Source organism: Lissotriton vulgaris, chromosome 7 (genome assembly GCF_964263255.1).
Source record: "Lissotriton vulgaris chromosome 7, aLisVul1.2, whole genome shotgun sequence".
Lineage (NCBI taxonomy): Eukaryota > Metazoa > Chordata > Amphibia > Caudata > Salamandridae > Lissotriton > Lissotriton vulgaris.
Genome location: NC_141695.1, coordinates 89,631,786 through 89,650,199, shown reverse-complemented (window position 1 = coordinate 89,650,199; position 18,414 = coordinate 89,631,786). Strand labels below are relative to the sequence as shown.

General features: G+C 47.8%; 1 protein-coding gene across 3 annotated transcripts in view; it reads right to left on the bottom strand.

Moving 5' to 3' along the window:
• LOC147700862 (rap1 GTPase-activating protein 1-like) overlaps positions 1-18,414 on the bottom strand; it is a 332,204-nt gene that overhangs the window by 124,919 nt on the left and 188,871 nt on the right. For all 3 annotated transcript variants that reach the window (XR_015297415.1, XM_086929761.1, XM_086929762.1), the window contains exons 4-7: positions 15,179-15,214; positions 13,536-13,583; positions 8,698-8,736; positions 5,776-5,958 (exon numbers count right to left, since the gene is read on the bottom strand). Coding sequence is in view for 2 of the 3 variants with exons in the window: in XM_086929761.1 (XP_086785887.1) it covers positions 5,776-5,958; positions 8,698-8,736; positions 13,536-13,583; positions 15,179-15,196 (288 nt within the window). In the remaining variant the exon portion in view is untranslated. The remainder of the gene's footprint in view (positions 1-5,775; positions 5,959-8,697; positions 8,737-13,535; positions 13,584-15,178; positions 15,215-18,414) is intronic.

The following is an 18,414-nucleotide window of genomic DNA, read 5'->3' as shown; positions in this document are numbered from 1 at the left end:
AGACCCTTACAGGGAGGAGGCGCCCACGAAGAGAAGAGTCCAAACGGAGACTGACAAACCGCAAGCCAGACAGGAGGCCTAGGCCGCAGGCGACACCGGGGGCACGAAGAAGAGGAGTTGGGCCAACAGACAGTGAGAGGGCCCCGGTGGTGTCACGGTACACCCAGGAAGGGGGGATAGAGAGAAGTAAGGAAGTACGACATAACAGGCACCTGCAGAGGGTGACCCCCGCTCGCAGGTGACAAAAGAGGGGTGAGGGGTGGATAGGACAGATGTCTAGGGGAGTGAAGATCCGGCAGGGCGAAAGATGGGGAAGAAAGACCCGATAGCCAAACCATCACAACAGGAGACTATAGATAACTACGCCACTGCCCGTCCACAGAAAGAGGCCCCAGCTACGGCCTCTGGCGCACGTTCAGACACAGACCTGCTGATGGGGGCAATACAAGCGTCCAGGTCGGATATCCAGGAGTCACGGGCTGCACTGGAGGTAAAGATCGGTGAGGTGGGCTCGGAGGTGCTGCTACTGCGCCAAGACTTTCGTAACCTGACGGAGAGGGTGACGACGGCGGAGACGAGCATCAGCGAGGCGGAAGACTCTCTCACCACCCTCCAGAAGGACATGGCGGAGTTACAAGCGTCGCACCGACAATTGCTTTGAAAGGTGGACAACGTAGAAAACAGGGCAAGACGCAACAACCTACGCTTTGTGGGCTTTAGAGAAGGCATCGAAGGGGCGGACATGGCGACCTATCTACATTCATGGCTGCAGACAAAGTTTCCGACAACACAGTTTTCGAATTGCTTTATTATTGAATGGGCACACAGGGCTCTGCTGGTGAAGCCACCGGAGGGTGCAAGACCGAGACCGGTTATTGCACGATTCCTCAACTTTGCGGACATAGATCTAATACTCCGAGAGGCTAGGAAGAAGGGGGATATCCGCCTAGAGAAAACGAACATTATGATTTTCCCGGATTACAGCCAAGAAGTACAAAACAAATACGCTCCTATGATGCCATAAGAGCAAAGCTGAGGGACATGCACATAACATACATGTTGCTCTTCCCGGCGAAACTGAAAGTGATATTTGAGGGAAAGACACACTTCTTCAACCGCCAGGAGGAGGCCTGGCAGTGGCTGGAAGAACGCCCTCAGTTCTGAGGGGTGGAGGTTGAAGGAAATAGAGCTCGAGAAGAGATGGTATCCGACAGACTTCGACGGAGTCCTCCAAAGTCCCAAAGACTCAGAAATGCGCGGATCAGGAAAAACATGCAGATGGCGCCATATCCAGGTCGCACAGCCTCTGGGCGAAGGAGGACGAAATCGAAGTCACCAGAAGGAGCTGAGGCGACGGGGTCTAGATTCAGTTGCCCGGAGAGGCAAGCTCACTCTGAAGAAGAGGATGACATGGGGGGCAGATCGTCGGAAGGAGAGGAGGAGGAGAGACATTTTTTACATCCCCTGGTAACGGCAATTCATGAAATGGAGCAGGAGACACCTGAACTGGCGGAAGATCCGAACACTGGGACACAGGACTCCCACTCCTGAATAGGGACAGAACAGGCACCTGAGATCACGGCTCGATGCTGAGAAGACACGCAAGTTACAAACACCCCTTTATTTTTTCATTTTCTTTTTAAGTTAAGTGTTATACTGTTGGGCATTGCAAGTTGGCTGGGTAAAAGAAGGGCCATGCATCCGCCAAGACTTTCGTAACCTGACGGAGAGGGTGACGGCGGCGGAGACGAGGATCAGCGAGGCGGAAGACTCTCTCACCACCCTCCAGAAGGACAAGGCGGAGTTACAAGCGTCGCACCGACAATTCCTTTGGAAGGTGGACGACGCGGAAAACAGGGCAAGACGCAACAACCTACGCTTTGTGGGCTTTAGAGAAGGCATCGAAGGGGCGGACATGGCGACCTATCTACATTCATGGCTGCAGACAACGTTTCCGACAACACAGTTTTCGAATTGCTTTATTATTGAACGGGCACACAGGGCACAGCTGGCGAAGCCACCGGAGGGTGCAAGACCGAGACCGGTTATTGCACGATTCCTCAACTTTGCGGACCAAGATCTACTACTCCGAGAGGCTAGGAAGAAGGGGGATATCCGCCTAGAGAATACAAAAATTATGCCATAAGAGCGAAGCTGAGGGACATGCACATAACATACATGTTGCTCTTCCCGGCCAGATAGCAGAGGCGTTTGCCGCGCACTACAGGGCCTTTTACGAGGCGAGAGACTTGGGCACCCAGGAAGATGCTTTGAAATACATGGAATCCATCGTATGGCCACAATCATTCCGATCCTCAAGGCAGCTAAACCACCAGAAGAATGTAATTCATATCGTCCTATCTCTCTACTGAACATACAGGTCAAACTATTGGCAACAGTATTGGCGCTTAGACTGAGGAGGGTGATCCCAGATCTCGTACATTTGGACCAAACGGGATTTCTCCCGGGTCGAGCTACTCGATTCAACCCTAGGTGATCGGATAACTGGCTGCTGGCGGTACATACAAGAGGGGACCCACATTGGTTCCTCTCACTGGACGTAGGGAAGGCGTTCGACGCGGTCCATTGGCCATTTCTAGACGGAGTCCTGGTGCGACTGGGTTTTGGTCCTACATTTCGACAATGGATAAGTCTACTGTATACAGACCCAAAGGCACGTGTCAAAGTGAATGGGACCCTGTCGGGTGACTTTCCAGTTAGACGGGGAACCAGGCAGGGGTGCCCGCTGTCCCTGCAGCTCTTGACGCTAACTATTGAGATACTAGCAGCAAAGATCCGACAGCACCCGGATATTAGTGGTTTCCGGTTTGGGTCAGCTGACGCAACGGAAGAAAAAATATCTTTGTACGCAGATGACGTCCTTCTTTACATTACGAGCCCGGAGACAACGATACCGGTGCTCTTCTCGGAGCTGGAAAAATATGGAGCCCATGCCTGCTATAAGATAAATTGGCACAAGTAGGTGCTCTACGATCCAAGGGGACTGGATCAGTGGGTGAACCTCCCGGACAGGTTACAAACGACCACGGAGGGTTTTACTTACCTTGGAGTTTTTATGACCCTAGACAGATCGGCCTCGTATGACACGAATGTCGGGCGGATTCTGCGCACTTTCATAGAGGATGCAAATAGATGGCGGCTCCTACCCCTCACGCTCCTGGGTCGTGCGGCCCTCTTCAAAATGATGACATTGCCCAAGTTCCTCTATGCGTTCCAGAATGAATACTACCCCTTTCCGCGTAGGGTGTTCCAAGATATTAACACGGAAGTCCCCTATTTCTATGGCTCGGTAAACAGCCTAGAGTTGCAATGTCGACGCTACAAAGAAACCAATACAGCGGAGGAATTTCACTTCCCAACGCTAAAGCCTACTATTGGGCGGAGCATCTGGTAACCATTAATGACTGGCTCCATGCTCCAGCCTCACATCCCACATATGCACTAGAGAGACACGCGATGGGTACCCACCCCTACCATTATTATCTATATGGGGGCAAAGGGGCAGCGAGATTACTACCGGCCACCAGACTCACATTGATGCTTTGGCATAGAGCGAATAGGGCTATCGGATGGGACAAAAACATACGAGAGAGACTCCTTTGTGGCACTGTGCGTGGCTGCCGGAATTGAATAAATTGAAAGGCTTTACAGGATGGGACAATATAGGGATCTCAACGCTTGCGGATATCACAGCGAAAGGAAAGTTGAAATCGTTCCCAGCCCTAAGGAAAGAATATGGCATGTGCACTACGCAGTTTCTTAAATATGCCCAACCGAGCCATGCGTGGTGAGCGGAGGATATCCAGGTAGATGCACTCCCAGAATATGCGCCTCTGGAGGGCCGTCTACTGCAAGAACACATACCTGAGAGAGCGGTGTCGCGTACATACAGGACCCTTATGAATAATATGCCAGAAGATCTGGGGGCACTCAGAAGGAAATGGGAAAGTGAAGTGGGTGACATGGATGAGATAAACTGGGACACGGTCCTCATGCACCCCAGAGAGGCAGCGATTAAATCCCGGTTAAGGCTGATTCAATTGAACATCTAATCTAATCGAGACAAATACTTTACAATTCGTGTGTTGAGGTATATACTTCAGGTTTAATTCTAAACTGCATAATTAGGTCTTGAGTCTAGAGAAAGTGAACTACACAGAAAGGAAACCCTTTTTTGTTACATCAATTCAACATCCTACATAGAACCTATTTTGACAGGGTGCCCTTGTATAAAATGGGGAGGATAGGAGACACAAATTGTCTGAGATGCGGCAGCGAGGGGGGAGATTTCTACCACATACTCTGGCTATGTCCACAGATACAGACATACTGGGGGGAGATACTAAGGGAGCTAGGGTAGGTACTGGACACCACTTTGCCAGCAGACCCCAAACTAGTACTACTTGGTATGACTAATGATATTGACCTCACCCACCCATTGTTGATCTTCTTGACTCTGGCGCTAGTAGTAGCAAAGAGAGATGTGGCAAAATACTGGGGAACAGCCACGACACCGGGGAGTGAGGAATGGAGAAGAGGCCTCGACCTATACATGGCGGAGGAACGGGTGACATACAAGGCGAGGGGCTGCCCAAAAACGTTTGGCAGGGTCTGGAATAAATGGAGAACATATCATGGTCTTGATTGGGGCCTGTGAACAAGGGGAAGGGAGACGGAAGTACACACAGCCGCCGGGGGGGGCGTGGGAACATGGGAGGCACGGAAAGGCAAGACTTACAGATTGCGCGGATGGCAGGGTGTGCGATAAGCATTGAAACTTTATTTTTCCTGGGGTGGGTAGAAGGGTGGAGGGGTGGCAGGCGGGGTATTGGGGCCGATGACGACATGACTGTTTTACTGTACCATGTTAAAATGCAAATAAAAATGTTTTTAGAATGAGAAAAAACATGCGAGACCAAGAAATACTGGCTTCAGTTCTGCATGCCATCCCCAATTGTAGGCCTGGTTTCAGGCAGATTTCCCACAAAATGAAAAGTGGGCTCAGAAACACATTTGGTTTTACCAGATGCATTCCCTCACACATTAAAATGTGGAATTATCGCCCGACTTATAGTGATGGTTATGCCCCTTTCCGGTATAGGATGGTAGTTTCGACCCCCAAAGTAACCTTCACAGGCCAGTTCATAAATCCAGGGAACAGAAAAACACTCCATTATGATGTGGACACTAAGGGACCACTAAGAAATGAGGAATAACAGGGTGAATCCGATTGACTGTCTCCTACTATTATTCCTCATTCACTGCCACATATGTGTGCGGTAACTAACTTGAAATGGAGCCTACTGTATCAAACTACAGATAAGGGTCATACTTGATCTAACAGAACCTTGGTGTCAAGGTTCAGTTGGAAAGTCATTATTTGAAATTCCATTCAGTTTGTGCCGAGGGCGGCAGGGGAAAGTCACGCTGTGGCAGGCTGGATAAAAGAACACATACAGGCTTCCTGTGAGCAGTTTATTTACTTTTATAACAGTTTTTGGCGACGAGGATGGGATTGTGAGTGGCGTATCTCGTTTTATAACAATAAGCTTTACCTTCAATGTCATGAATTTGGCCATGCGGTAACAACTGCTTGCAATTATGGATCAAAAACATTTTAGTGTGCAATTTTCAGCACATCTGTGCTATACTCAAAAACGACAGCTTCAAATGTTTGTGAGCCGTGAAGTTATTTAAGATGGCTGCCGTTCACCCTCATCTTCACGGCACGTGCTGAGCCTCAAACACTCTTACCTTTCCTAAGAAGTGGTGGCGGTACAGCTTGGCCGTAGGGTCGCACTCAAGCTTCAGCTTGGTGCAGGGGGAGGGGAAGTCCGTGGATGTCGGGTCCGGTAGATCATGGCATGTCCCTTCGATCCAGTAACCCCCAAACTGGGGCAGGATGATGAGCGGGTAAGGACGCCCCTTGCGCAACACCTTAGGGAGATAGTAAGGAACAGGAAACAAGACAGGAGAGGGATACAAAGAACAGAAGGCTGTAAGACGCCGGAAGCGGGAGAAACAGATATAAATAACAATAACAGAAGAAAAAGGCAGGAAAGGAAAAAGACAGGAGAAGAGGTGAAAAGAGAAAGAAAGAGGCAGGGAAGAAGAGAAGATGGAGGATGGGAAAAAAATTAAATAAACAAAGCATTGAAAGAAAAATGGAAAATAATAAAGAAAATAGATAAATGGAAGAAGAAAGAAATTCTTGAAGGAAAAAAATCAAATGAAGTGCTAAAAGGGGGGGAATGAAAGGGCGGAAAAAAGAAAGTAACTGAGTGAAAGGAAGGAGGTTCTAAAAAGGAAGGGGCGAATGTAGGGGACTAAAGGAAAAAATACTGGAAATGAAATAGGAAAAGGGTGAAGTAAATGCAGATAAAGAAAGAATAAAAGAAATAAAGAGAAAAGAAAGAGAAGTAAAGAATCAAATGATTTATACAAATACGTGTTTCAAGTATACATTTGTTGGCCAAGGAACGCAGAGTCATAATGGGCCCAATGAAGGACATCATGAAGCCAACCCTTAGTAATACCAATGTGCAGCATGGATATTAGGATCCCTTGGGAGTCACAAGAGCTGAGAGCTGCAATGGGCTCTCCCTTCATACTTACGACTTGCAAGATATTGCGGGCACGCTTTGTGACCATAGAGGCATGTTCAAATTGTTATGGCAACACAGCCGAACATTTGAATAACCGAAGTTAAAGACAGTAGTATTCTTCATTTTTATGGGCTAACAGGTATTTTTATGCAACTGAATGTTTTTCATCATTGAACCAACCTTACAGTTAATGACACACTTCAAGAGTGAATCATGCAAAATTTTGGAGGGAAATCGTTTGCATTCTAAGGGGCTTATTTACACGCCCCTTGCGCCTGCATTGACAGATAACCCACCCGCCGAAATATAAATCCTGGTATATCCTTTGGGATTTCTATTTTGGCGGACAGAGTAACCCGTCTGCCGAGATCTAAATCAGGATCTAAGATTGTTCGTGTCTTTCATGCTAATCCCTCGGCTCATGCAGAAGCAGACATGCACTCCGTAGATGAACGCAGAGATATTTTGAGAATTCAGGGTAGAGTTTCCTCCTTTCATCAAAGAAACAACTTTTAATTAACATTGGTCCAACTGGAAGGAGATTAAGGGCCTAATTTAAAAGGGTTCAGACGGCCCATTTCTCCACCCTGACAGAGGTGCGACCCGCCAAATTGAGAAATACATTTCTTACAGCACTGGCAGGAACCACCTTCACAGCTGTTCCAGTCAGTGCTTTGTGAGGTATGGTGCACAGCTCCATCAATACGCTGGAGCAGTGCACCACACTGTTTTTTTTGTATTTTCAAAAATAAAATCTCAAACTGGCATTTGCTTTTTGAAAATACAATAGAAAATGCTACCTCACCCTTGGTGAGTGGAGCATGTAGAAGTTTTACTGCCTCTTACCGCCAGGGTTTTCCTGGCATTGAGGGACAATGAAAACTGACCTCTAATTCCGCCCATCTAAACCAGGTGGGTTGAATTACAGATCTTCCTCTTACGGCCCTTCCTTAGCAGGGCCATTGGAGGGGTTTAATCACAGTGTAGACAGAGTTAGACTCAGCCGTGCTTAAACCTATGTTCCACCAACACTTAAATAGGTTGTGCGGACCACATTCTTGGCGGTAAGGATACCCCGTCGATGTTGCGACAGAGAATCTTTACTATCAAGAATTAAATCTGGTCCTAAGTTCCTCTACTACCCTGAGATGTTAGAAAAGGTCAACCATTTCTCTAGCCTAAGACCTCCTTAGTAAGGTGTTGTCAGAACACATTCAAGGTAGTTCCTCAAGGAGGTATGGACACCTCATGGGCAGGGGCGTATGTGGATTCCTTCTCAGACAATTGTGAAGCTGCTACATTGGTGTTACCTTACACCTTAGTGTCTCCCTACAAACTAGATGTTAATTCCCCACATTCCTCATCACTTGGCACTCAGGTATTGCCTGCTGTCTCAGGAAGATGGATTGAGATTTTTCTATTAATGTACATTTGGGTGTTGCATACACATTAGGTATTACTACTATGTTACTTTGGTACGCTTTGAAGCTGCTGCATCGCTACGGTATGCCTTCACATGTAAACACACGAACAAAGAAGGAAAATTATGAATATTCAGATTTTTTAACAGTAATCCATTACTCTGATTTGTCCTTCCTCATCCCAGGCCATACTCGTTCCTATCTGATCTCAAGATCAGCACCAGGCTTGATTAGTGGTACCAGGATGGCTGATGGGTAATAAGCCCTTATAGAGGGTTTCTTGGGAGGAGAAGGGTCTTTACTTAAAAATAGATGTTACTTAAAAAGTGTCTGCTGGGAGGAGACCCCTCACATGTAAGGTCTGGAATGAGAAAGAACAAAATGACATAATAATAATATAAATAAGCAATCTGAACATTAGAGAGACTAGCCACATGGTGACGGACTGCCCCACATGGTCCTTCTTTTACAACTTAGGATCTCCAAGTCAACTTTCAGACATTGGTCATGCACAGACTGGGTGCTCTGGTGTTCAGACATTGCTGGGCACGTGCTACGAGGAGTGAACCTACACATTCATCTTTCCAGCCACAGTATTGCAATGATCTGGTTTCATTTGAGCTTCATCGCTCATTGACCTGACTGCTTACCTCGTGGATGCTGGGGTAAGGGATGTACTCCTCTTCCCTCTATAAAAAGAAAGACTAGGTTAACAAGCCAGACTCTGAAGCAAGTTCTGGAATTACATAAGAACTGCCACAATCCTCCTAAAATTCAGAAAGAAACAAAATCATTGAGGTGTCTTAGGATAATATATCTCCCTTCGCTAGGTATCTCTATCCACAATGACTCTCCCTCATAGTAAATGATAGTGATTTATATCTGTGAGCTCAAGCCTATGCTCTGCTCCCTGTTTTTCTCTAACCTCTTTGAGGCTTATGACGAGCTCAGCTCGTCATGAGGCACAGTTGAGCTGGGCTCATGACGAGCTGAGCTCGTCATAACGGCCGTGGAACACCCATGCGGGACTAATTTTCCTCCTGCACGGGGCGTTCCATTGTGTGGGCGGAGTCATGATGAGCTCAGCTCGTCATGAGCACAGCTCCACTGTGCCTCATGACGAGCTGAGCTTGTCATGAGTACCGCGGCGCTGCGCCCGGCCCCCCTCCCCCTGCGCTGCGGGGGAATTAGCCACGCGGCGAAGGGGCTATCCTGGTTTACCCTATAAGAGTACCCAGTACACAAACTGACATACAAGATATTGCTACATCATTTCCTTTATTACCTGTTTGCAGGATTGAGCCCACTCCTACTCTCATCCCACCTACGCTTACCAAATCCTACTAGGGAGCTAAATCCTCTTTGGGCCATCGGGCTATATATGATTCCCTGGCTACCGGCCTCTCACCTTGTCAGTGTTGATTCTTGGACTGACTCATCTATGCTCCATGTCGCCTTTGTTTCCCTGTGAGGGTCTTTGAATCAAAAAGTGATGTATAGAATTTATTAAGTCATTTAATTCAATGTTAATAAAAAAAATTGATACATTAATTTATTAATTCAAAGACGGTTGTTCAAATAATTCATAGCAAATACTAAATGCTATATTTTTAGATTTTTTTCAACATTACATTATATGTATTTATATTTTTAACTATTTAAAATTATTTGATTTAGTTCCTCATTATTTATTGCGGGCTTTTGTATTTACTAAATCTCTACCTCAATTTTTTTCAATGGGGGGGGGGGTGTTGCAATACCAGTAGTTGGACATGTGTGTGCTAGACTTACGCCAGCTCTGAGCTGGAGTAACCTACTGCTGTTTTGGGTGCAGTAACTTTAGAAGTTCACTTGTGAAGAGCAATAGGCTTACTCTTTTATGGGTGGGTGCATGTGCGTGTCCCTCCATAAACACCTTCCTAGCCCTCTCAAAACGCCTCTTTACTCCTCTCCAAATCAGTACCATTTACTGGACTGATGTGGAGCATGCTTAAGCATGCTCGATTATCCAGCCACTCCTCAGGTCACTACACATTTACTACTAAGTAGTAAACCTACATAGTCACTTGGTTTAAACAGGTTTATTTTGAGGGTTATGTGTGACAATAACGCTTCAGAAAAGAGAGTTATAAATTCCACCCATTTCGACCAGTTCAATCATCTCTGAGAAGGCAAACTACGGGCAGATTTATTAACATTTTGCATCAGGTTTGCATAGGCAGCCAGGTGGGGGGTGTAGGAGTTGGGGCATGTAAAAAAGAAAAATACACTTACCTCCTCGCCGCTCTGTCCCATGATGTCTCCTCTCCGTCGGCCGAGCAGGAAACAGCCAGGCTCCCCTAAGCAAATCACAATGCTGCAATGTAGCTTTGTGTTTGGCTCCCCTAAGCCAATCACAATGCTGCAATATAGTGTTGCAATTGGTCTGAGCGCAGTAGTTCGGCACTCAGATAGGGCCTGGGCGCCTGAGCATGTTCTCCACCCAGGCTGTAATGCAGCCTGGGTGGAGAACACGCTATGTACGCATGACTGCTTGGCCAGCCCGAGACGGCCGACCAAAGCAGAGATGTTTTAAAGCACGGGCAAAGTGGGCTCTGGCCAGGGCCCCAGCTTTTCAGGGGCCCCTCCAGAAAGAGCCAGCTCTGTTCCGCAGAGTCTTGCCCTGAAGACCTTGAATTATTCTAAAACAGATTGTTTTAAATACTGTTTCCTTTCATTTATTTTTAATGTGGTTGAGAGTCTATTGTAGACATTGTGCAGAGGAGTGTTGTTTCTATGTTTAATGCAACATGTATATATCAAAACAGGATGTCAGAAATAAGAAATGGGAGGGTGTCACTGAGATTATTTGCAGTAATATTACTGTGCTGCTGCTGTGTTACAATATTGAAAACACACATCACTATCCCTGAATATTATATATAAACACATTGAGAATGTGGACGAGTGTGCCTGTGCACTGTCAGTGTAACTGGATCATAAGTTTAAAGCTGTACTGAACAGGGGACCCAAAAAGATGTTTGGCCCCCAGAATCCTTAATATATCCCTGGGCCAAAGCATCATGTGCACATTGATGTGCCCACCACTCCTCTCCTGCTCCGTGAGCAAGGCAGCCCTGACCCACCCCCATGCTGCCACAGCAGAAACACATAAATCAAGTTATTAAAATTGTATTTTTCCTTTCCGTCACTGCTGCAATGCAGTGGGGCGATGCTCCTCCGCCTTAGAAGAGGAGCCGCCACTGGGTTTGCATCACAAAAATGATGCAAACTGGTGCAAAATGTTACGTTTTAGACTGTTTGAACATTGTTGCTGTATGGAGGTGGAACAATTGTCTTAACCTCTTCCATGCTTGTGACGGCCGGGACCCGTCACGCGTCATGGTGGGCGTTTGCGTAGGACGGCCCCCGGCTGTCCGAATCCCCGCCCACTAATGAAAACTCCCGCACAGCGCAGAAATTTTGCATGCACAGAAGGGGTTAAGCTTAATCGGGACAAGACAGAAATTATTCTATTTGCAAAGCCACTCCTATTTGGTACAACCACTGGTGTCCCTGCAATCTAAGCCCTGCACCAGGTCCCAAGAAAGCAGCAAGGAATGTTGCCATTATTATTGACAGTATCCTTTCATTGAGAGATCAAATCATCTCTGTATGTGGGACATGTTATGGGATATTGCAAATGCTTCCCAAAATGAATAATTGACTTCCACATAATTGAAGGTAAAGACCTGATCGAGAGCCATCTTGATTATCCAAATGTCCTATATGTGAACATGGCGATTACTTGTTTACCGCCTACTGACCACTCAGAATACAGCAGCCGGCGTGATTTGCACCTTTCACCCAAGAATTGCATCAGGCTTCATTGGTTGCCAGTACATAAGGCAGTGGGTGTATCATGCACACAAGGCACTCTGCTCCTCAAGCCCTGCTTACTGTCAGACAATAAAATTCTTTCTATAGATGCCTCTTGGATTTAAGATCTATCATCTCAGCTCTGCTGTACAAAAGGCGTATACGGCTTGCGAGAATGAGAGCCCATTTCTTTTCCTTTTTGGCATCTCATCATTTCAACTCTTTCCCACAGAATATAAGACTTTTCTCCAATTTCAGCCCATTCAAAAAGCTTTTATCAAAGTATATGTTTAGATTCCCTGTTCTTCTCTGTGTCCTTTTCTGTACTTCATTCTGCTTTGCCATAACCCATTCAACAAAGATACCCATGTGTGGGTGAATCTGGTGCTATATAAGACTGAATAACATTTTGAATTTACTTTTGAGTGCAACGTGTGTTTTGTACTGGAAAGTTGTCTGAAAGTAACACAAAGCAGCGCTGGGCACTGGTTAGGGTTACTTTTCCTCAAAGGGGTACTTTAAAGGTGATACACGAGTGTTCCCCTGCAACCGCCCAAGGTTTTTGATGCAAAACCCCATTTACTAACAGTAGTAGACAGGGTTCTATGAGAAAAATAACACCTCTTTGACATTGACTTGGAGTAATGGTTTTATTTCTCCACCTTTTCTGGCTTTGCTTGTGTACTGCACTGTACAGCACACATCCAAAGTGGGAAATGTTTTAAAGTTTGTCTAGACACAGAATGTTGCAATCTTCTGGTATAAAACCTGCAGTAGACTCATGCAGACACCTTTACACTATGGTGCAAGGGTGTATGTGACGATAGGCGGCTTGATTATGCATGACTGCTAGGAAGAGAGCAGGACAGTTGAAAATATGAATATGAATAGAACCATGGCGTTGTCCTTCTCTCTCCCTCTCATTCAATACAGTGCAGCAACTTTGGTCTCTGCCTTGGGTTGTGTGACATCTCTAAAAATCTGCTCCAATACGTGAACTAAGGGCTGTTTTGCTGAAGTGATGCTGTACATGTGAACATGTTATCATATCTAACTTAATCTGTAGGAGAAATTATTGACATACAGACAGAGACACACACACACATGCACACTATGGAGGAACCAAAAGTGAAGGATATTGAGAAGAAAGGGGTAAAATCAGGAAGGAGGGAAATGGAAATTAGTGATTATGGATGAAAGAGAGGAAAGAAGTAAGGATAAATGTAGGAAGATAAGAAGTTATGATGTGGGAAGCGATGAGGAAGGAAGGATTCAATGACAGACTGAAGCAAAGAAGGGATTGAGAGGAAAACGGGAAGGAAGGAAAGAAGAAAGGAAGGAAGGAAGAAAGTAAGGAAATGAAGTGGATTGTGAAATTTAGAAAGTTATGAATGTTATCAAAGAGGTAGCCAAAAGGAATTTAGGAAGAAATGAAGGTGATCAAATGCTAGAAAAAAGAAAAGGATAAAGTGGAGCAGAATAGATTTAAGGATAAAGTAAGAAACTAAACAAAAAAATATGCAGTGTACTCAAAGCAAAGTTCTAAGTGAACACCTGTCCCATCTTACAACTCACTTTCTGCAGACACATACACACCAGTAATGAGAGATACCCATGGCAAGACACTGACCTTGAGAGGGGAAGGGAGAGAACATCTCTGCTCATCAAGACGACTCCCCTGTAACAAAGAAGAAGGACATTGGAGATAAAGGGTTAGAAGGAGAGAGTGAGATGTAAGCAAAGGGGAAGAGACGAGAAGGGAGGAGAAAGAAAGAGGAATAGAGAGCAAAAAGGGAGCGAGCAGAGAAACAGATATCAAGTGAAAGAGAAAAAAGGAGAAACAGATGCAACAGGGAGAGAGGAAGGAAGGGAGGGGGATAAAAATTGAGAGAAACAGAGATAGGGAGAGGGGAAGGGAGAGAGAGGAATTGAGAAGGAGAAAAAGAGAGAGAAACAGAGATAGGTAGAGGGGAAGAAAGACGGAAGAGAGAAAGATAAATAGAAACAGAAATAAAGGTGTTTTGCAGTTTTCAAATAAAATGAGAACCTAGTGATAGTGGCCCACTATCTCACAGGACCACTGTCCATTATAACTTCTAGCCTGGTTATGCATTAGTGTGAATTTTGTTGCGATCTGGCCCAAGGGGAGCGGATCAATGCCCAAATCTGGCTTGAACCTCAGCCCATAGACAAATGCTGGTCCGCCCTGTAGTAATGCTTGGGCTGCAGACCGCCGACTGCCCTTGAAACAGGCTCTCAAGGACTCCTGTTCCATGTGATCCTTCAGTAAACTTGTCTTCTGCAAGACCTGACCAGGGGATGAGGGGACAGTGGCAGTCCCTGAAAGAACTGTCCTCTTGTCACCAGTGTAGTGCATAGAGGCACCATCCTTGGGAGGCCCCGTACAGGTCATCGGACAGTTCTTGTGGTGACTTGAGAGAGTTGTGTCATCTCAAAGGACTTCACAGATACCACTAAACACTGCAGGAGCTGACCTGGGGATCCGCGGTGCAGACAAGCACCCCTTTACTGTAATGAAAGCCCATCAAAGTATGAGGCCAGCAGTGGCATCATTGACAAGTACAAATGGATCAACAATTGATAAAAATGCCAATTTACACCTGCTGGTGTAAATCACTGTCATGTGACCTTTAGGCCGAAAGGTTTTGAGGTGAATCTGCCACAATTTCTCCTCCCTGCTTTTTCTCTGCGGTCTCCCCTGTTCCATGTGTTAGCCCGGTCCCATTCAGGGGTGGGTGGAATTGGCAGAATTTGATTGCGTGGAATTCCGCTGAATTACATTAAAATTCAGCGGAATTGGCGGTATTTGATTCCGTGGAATTCCGTTGAATTAAATTAAAATCCAGCGGAATTTGATTCTGTGTAATTCCACTGAATTACATTAAAATACAGCGGAATTCATGAATTTGATTCTGTGTAATTCCACTGAATTACATTAAAATACAGCGGAATTGGCAAATTTGATTCTGCAGGATTTTCTTGCAGGGCTGAGTGGGCATTTGGCACTATTTTCTTAGCAAAAAAATGCACCCTCATGTCCAAAAATAGATGCAAGGATACATATGCGCCAAGAAAATAGCACAGTCAAATGCCACTAGACGCGCTTACGTTCTCTGCAGTAACTACCAATATGGCTAGTAGACACAACAACTAATGGGTGTCAGGTTAATACTGGGCGAATCTATAAAACCAATGTGCACTAAACAGTATCTCCACTCACAAATGCATGCACCAACATGGCCAGGGACCCACCTGCATCTTCTCGATCATCTCAAACAGATCAACAGGCTGTAGACAAAAGAAGAACAAAGCTTGTTAGGCTAGCAGAGTGCCACACAGGTTTTTACCACGTTAGTCCATCTTTTAATCTGTTCCTGTGGACTGACAACAAAGGGGCTGATTATGATGTCGGAAGGACCGTAATCTACCAACGGTCGGTTGCCGACCTTCTGACATTTCCACTGCGTTCCGCCCGCCACATTACGGTGCGGTGGACAGAGACATCGGGCAGAGGGACCATATGCGGTGCTTCGGATGGGCTCAAAGAGCCCGTAAGACCATCGGAGCACACCATAATCCCCTAATGATGTCAGAGCCAGACTCCACTCCTCAGTCAGGATTATGGTGGCATTTTCTGACAGCCATTTCATGTTGGCCTTTCCGACATGAAAAGGCTGTCAGAAAGTTTCTTTGGGGTCCCGAGAAGGGTTCACTTCCCGCCTGGCCATCCACAATGGGGCCTCAACATCCCTGCACTGTGGGGTACCTGCCACACAGTGCAGGGACCTTTGCAAACCTCTATTCTACAACGGAAGTTTATGCTGTGGGCCTATTCCGCCTGCCGCACAAGCGTCTATTGTAGAATTGATGTTTCCAACCACCCTATCGGCAGTCGCATCCAAATCAGGCAGTCGGAACCACCGACCTACGGTTGGGCGGTTCCAGACCGATACACGTCCGCCCGACGTCGTAATTAGGCCCAAAGCCTTTAGAGCTTGAGCTGTGCAACGAAATCAAGATTAGCAAATAGAAAGTGAGGGTGGAGCCCAACCCCCATGCAATCACTCTACTTGGAGAACAGTTAGAAAAGCCAATCAGTAAAGTCAGTTCTGTTGAGGAGGACAGTAGATGAACTGCCCCAGCAGAAACAAAGTCAAGCACACACTTTAAATGTCCTGAAGTTATCATACTCTACAATTTGTACATTACAGTTACTATTTGCACATTAATGCAGTAAGATATGGGGAGGTTATCAATGTGTTTAATATTTCAAGACTATACGTTTCCACTGCATTATAAGTAGGGGTGGGCAGAAAACTCGACTCTGACAGCGCAGTGGATGAAGCCAGCCACAACTGCTCCCCCGGCCCGGTCCAAGCTTCCGAACCCTAGCCAGGCCAGGGAGAGCCTCCCCGAGCCCTGGTGGAGCCCATCCCCAGCGCCCAGACCCTCTGATGGCTTGCAGGACGGGGGGCTCACGCACCCCGGGGCCGGCCGGACGGAGCTCAAGCCCCGGGCCCGGTCCCACCTTCCGAACCCTAGCCAGGCCGGGAGAGCCTCCCTGGGCCCCGGTGGAGCCCCGTCCCCAGCGCACGGACCCTTTGATGGCTTGCAGGACAGGGGGCTCACGCACCCCAGGGCCGGCCGGCCGGAGCTCAAGCCCCAGGCCCCGTCCCAGCTTCCGAACCCTAGCCAGGCCAGGGAGAGCCTCCCCGGGCCCAGGTGGAGCCCCGTCCCCAGCGCCCAGACCCTCTGATGGCTTGCAGGATTGGGGGCTCACGCACCCCGGGGCCGGCCGGATGGAGCTCAAGCCCCGGGCCCGGTCCCACCTTCCGAACCCTAGCCAGGCCGGGGGAGAGCCTCCCTGGGCCCCAGTGGAGCCCCGTCCTCAGCGCACGGACCCTCTGATGGCTTGCAGGACAGGGGGCTCACACACCCCGGGGCCGGCCAGACGGAGCTCAAGCCCTGGGCCCCGTCCCAGCTTCCGAACCCTAGCCAGGCCGGGAAGAGCTTACCCAGCCCGTCCCCAGCGCCCAGACTCTCTGATGGCTTGCAGGACGGGGGGCTCACGCACCCCGGGACCGGCCGGACGGAGCTGAAGCCCCGGGCCCGGTCCCACCTTCCGAACCCTAGCCAGGCCGGAGAGAGTCTCCCCGGGCCCTGGTGGAGCCCCGTCCACAGCGCACGGACCCAAGGAGGGTTAAGCTCAGGCCACATGCACTCCCCGATGGCCTGCCCGGGGAGCCCATTTTTCTCGACTATTAAGCCCCCACCTAACTCTGGGGAAGGACAAAAGTTGTTGTCAGCCCGGACGCCAGCCCGCAGGGCCATCTGGTCACCCAGCCCGCAGGGCCATCTGGTCACCCTGCCCGCAGGGCCATCTGGTCACCCTGCCCCCGGCCAGAGGGAGCTCAAGCCCCGGGCCCGGTACCAGCTTCCGAACCCTAGCCAGGCCGGGGAGAGCCTCCCTGGGGCCCGGTGGAGCCCGTCCCTGGCGCACGGACCCAAGGAGGGTTAAGCCCAGGCCACGTCCACTCCCCGATGGCCTGCCCGGGGAGCCCATTTTTCTCGACTATTAAGCCCCCATGTAGTGGGGGATTACAGAACTCTGGGGAAAGACAAAAGTTGTTGTTAGCCCGGCCGCCAGCCCGCAGGGTCATCTGGTCACCCAGCCCGCAGGGCCATCTGGTCACCCTGCCCCCATCCTGAAAGTTCTCAAGCTGCCACAAAGAGGCGGTAATATGGCTCAACTACTTAATCGCGAGGAACTAAAGACAATAATTCCGTTTGACACAATCCGAAATGGCCTCAACAAAAGCGAGAACTGGACTATGCTATTATGATCCTATAATTGACATTGCTTCCACAAGGATGTTGGGCTCAACACCCTGTGAGTTCAGAATATAATTTGTTCCAGAGCCAGAACCTTTCAATACTTAACGGTTTTTGTCTAGCCACCAATTGTAAATTACTATGGTTATGTACATATGTTGTATAAATCGTCACCGGTCACTATTTCACTTCACTTTTCCCTTGCACCATCACCCTCACCACAAACACACTTGACTCCTAAGAGTTGGCTAGCACCAATCTATTTGTGCATTCCTCACATGATGAGAATCTCCCAAATTGAGTTCTTGTGCACCACTCCAAGATGGCCGCCGTTCCAATCTCCTGGAATCGAACCCCTTCTCTATGTTCACTACTCACGTGATTGCCCCGCAATGGCGCTGGCCTACATAAGCGGTGCCTCAGAGCCCAGGACACCATGCCTGCCATTGAGCGGATTACCAAGAGCACATTGCTGCTTCTCTGCTGACAGCACATTATTGCTACAGCCCACGAATACCAGGTAGGAACCGTAATGACAGTCATCCGCGGTGGTCTCAATATGCGTTTTCGCATTGGAACAGTGTAATCACCTCCACACGCTTTCCCTTTACAGCGGCTCTGAAATCCTGACCGCACCATTGAACAAGAAAACCCTG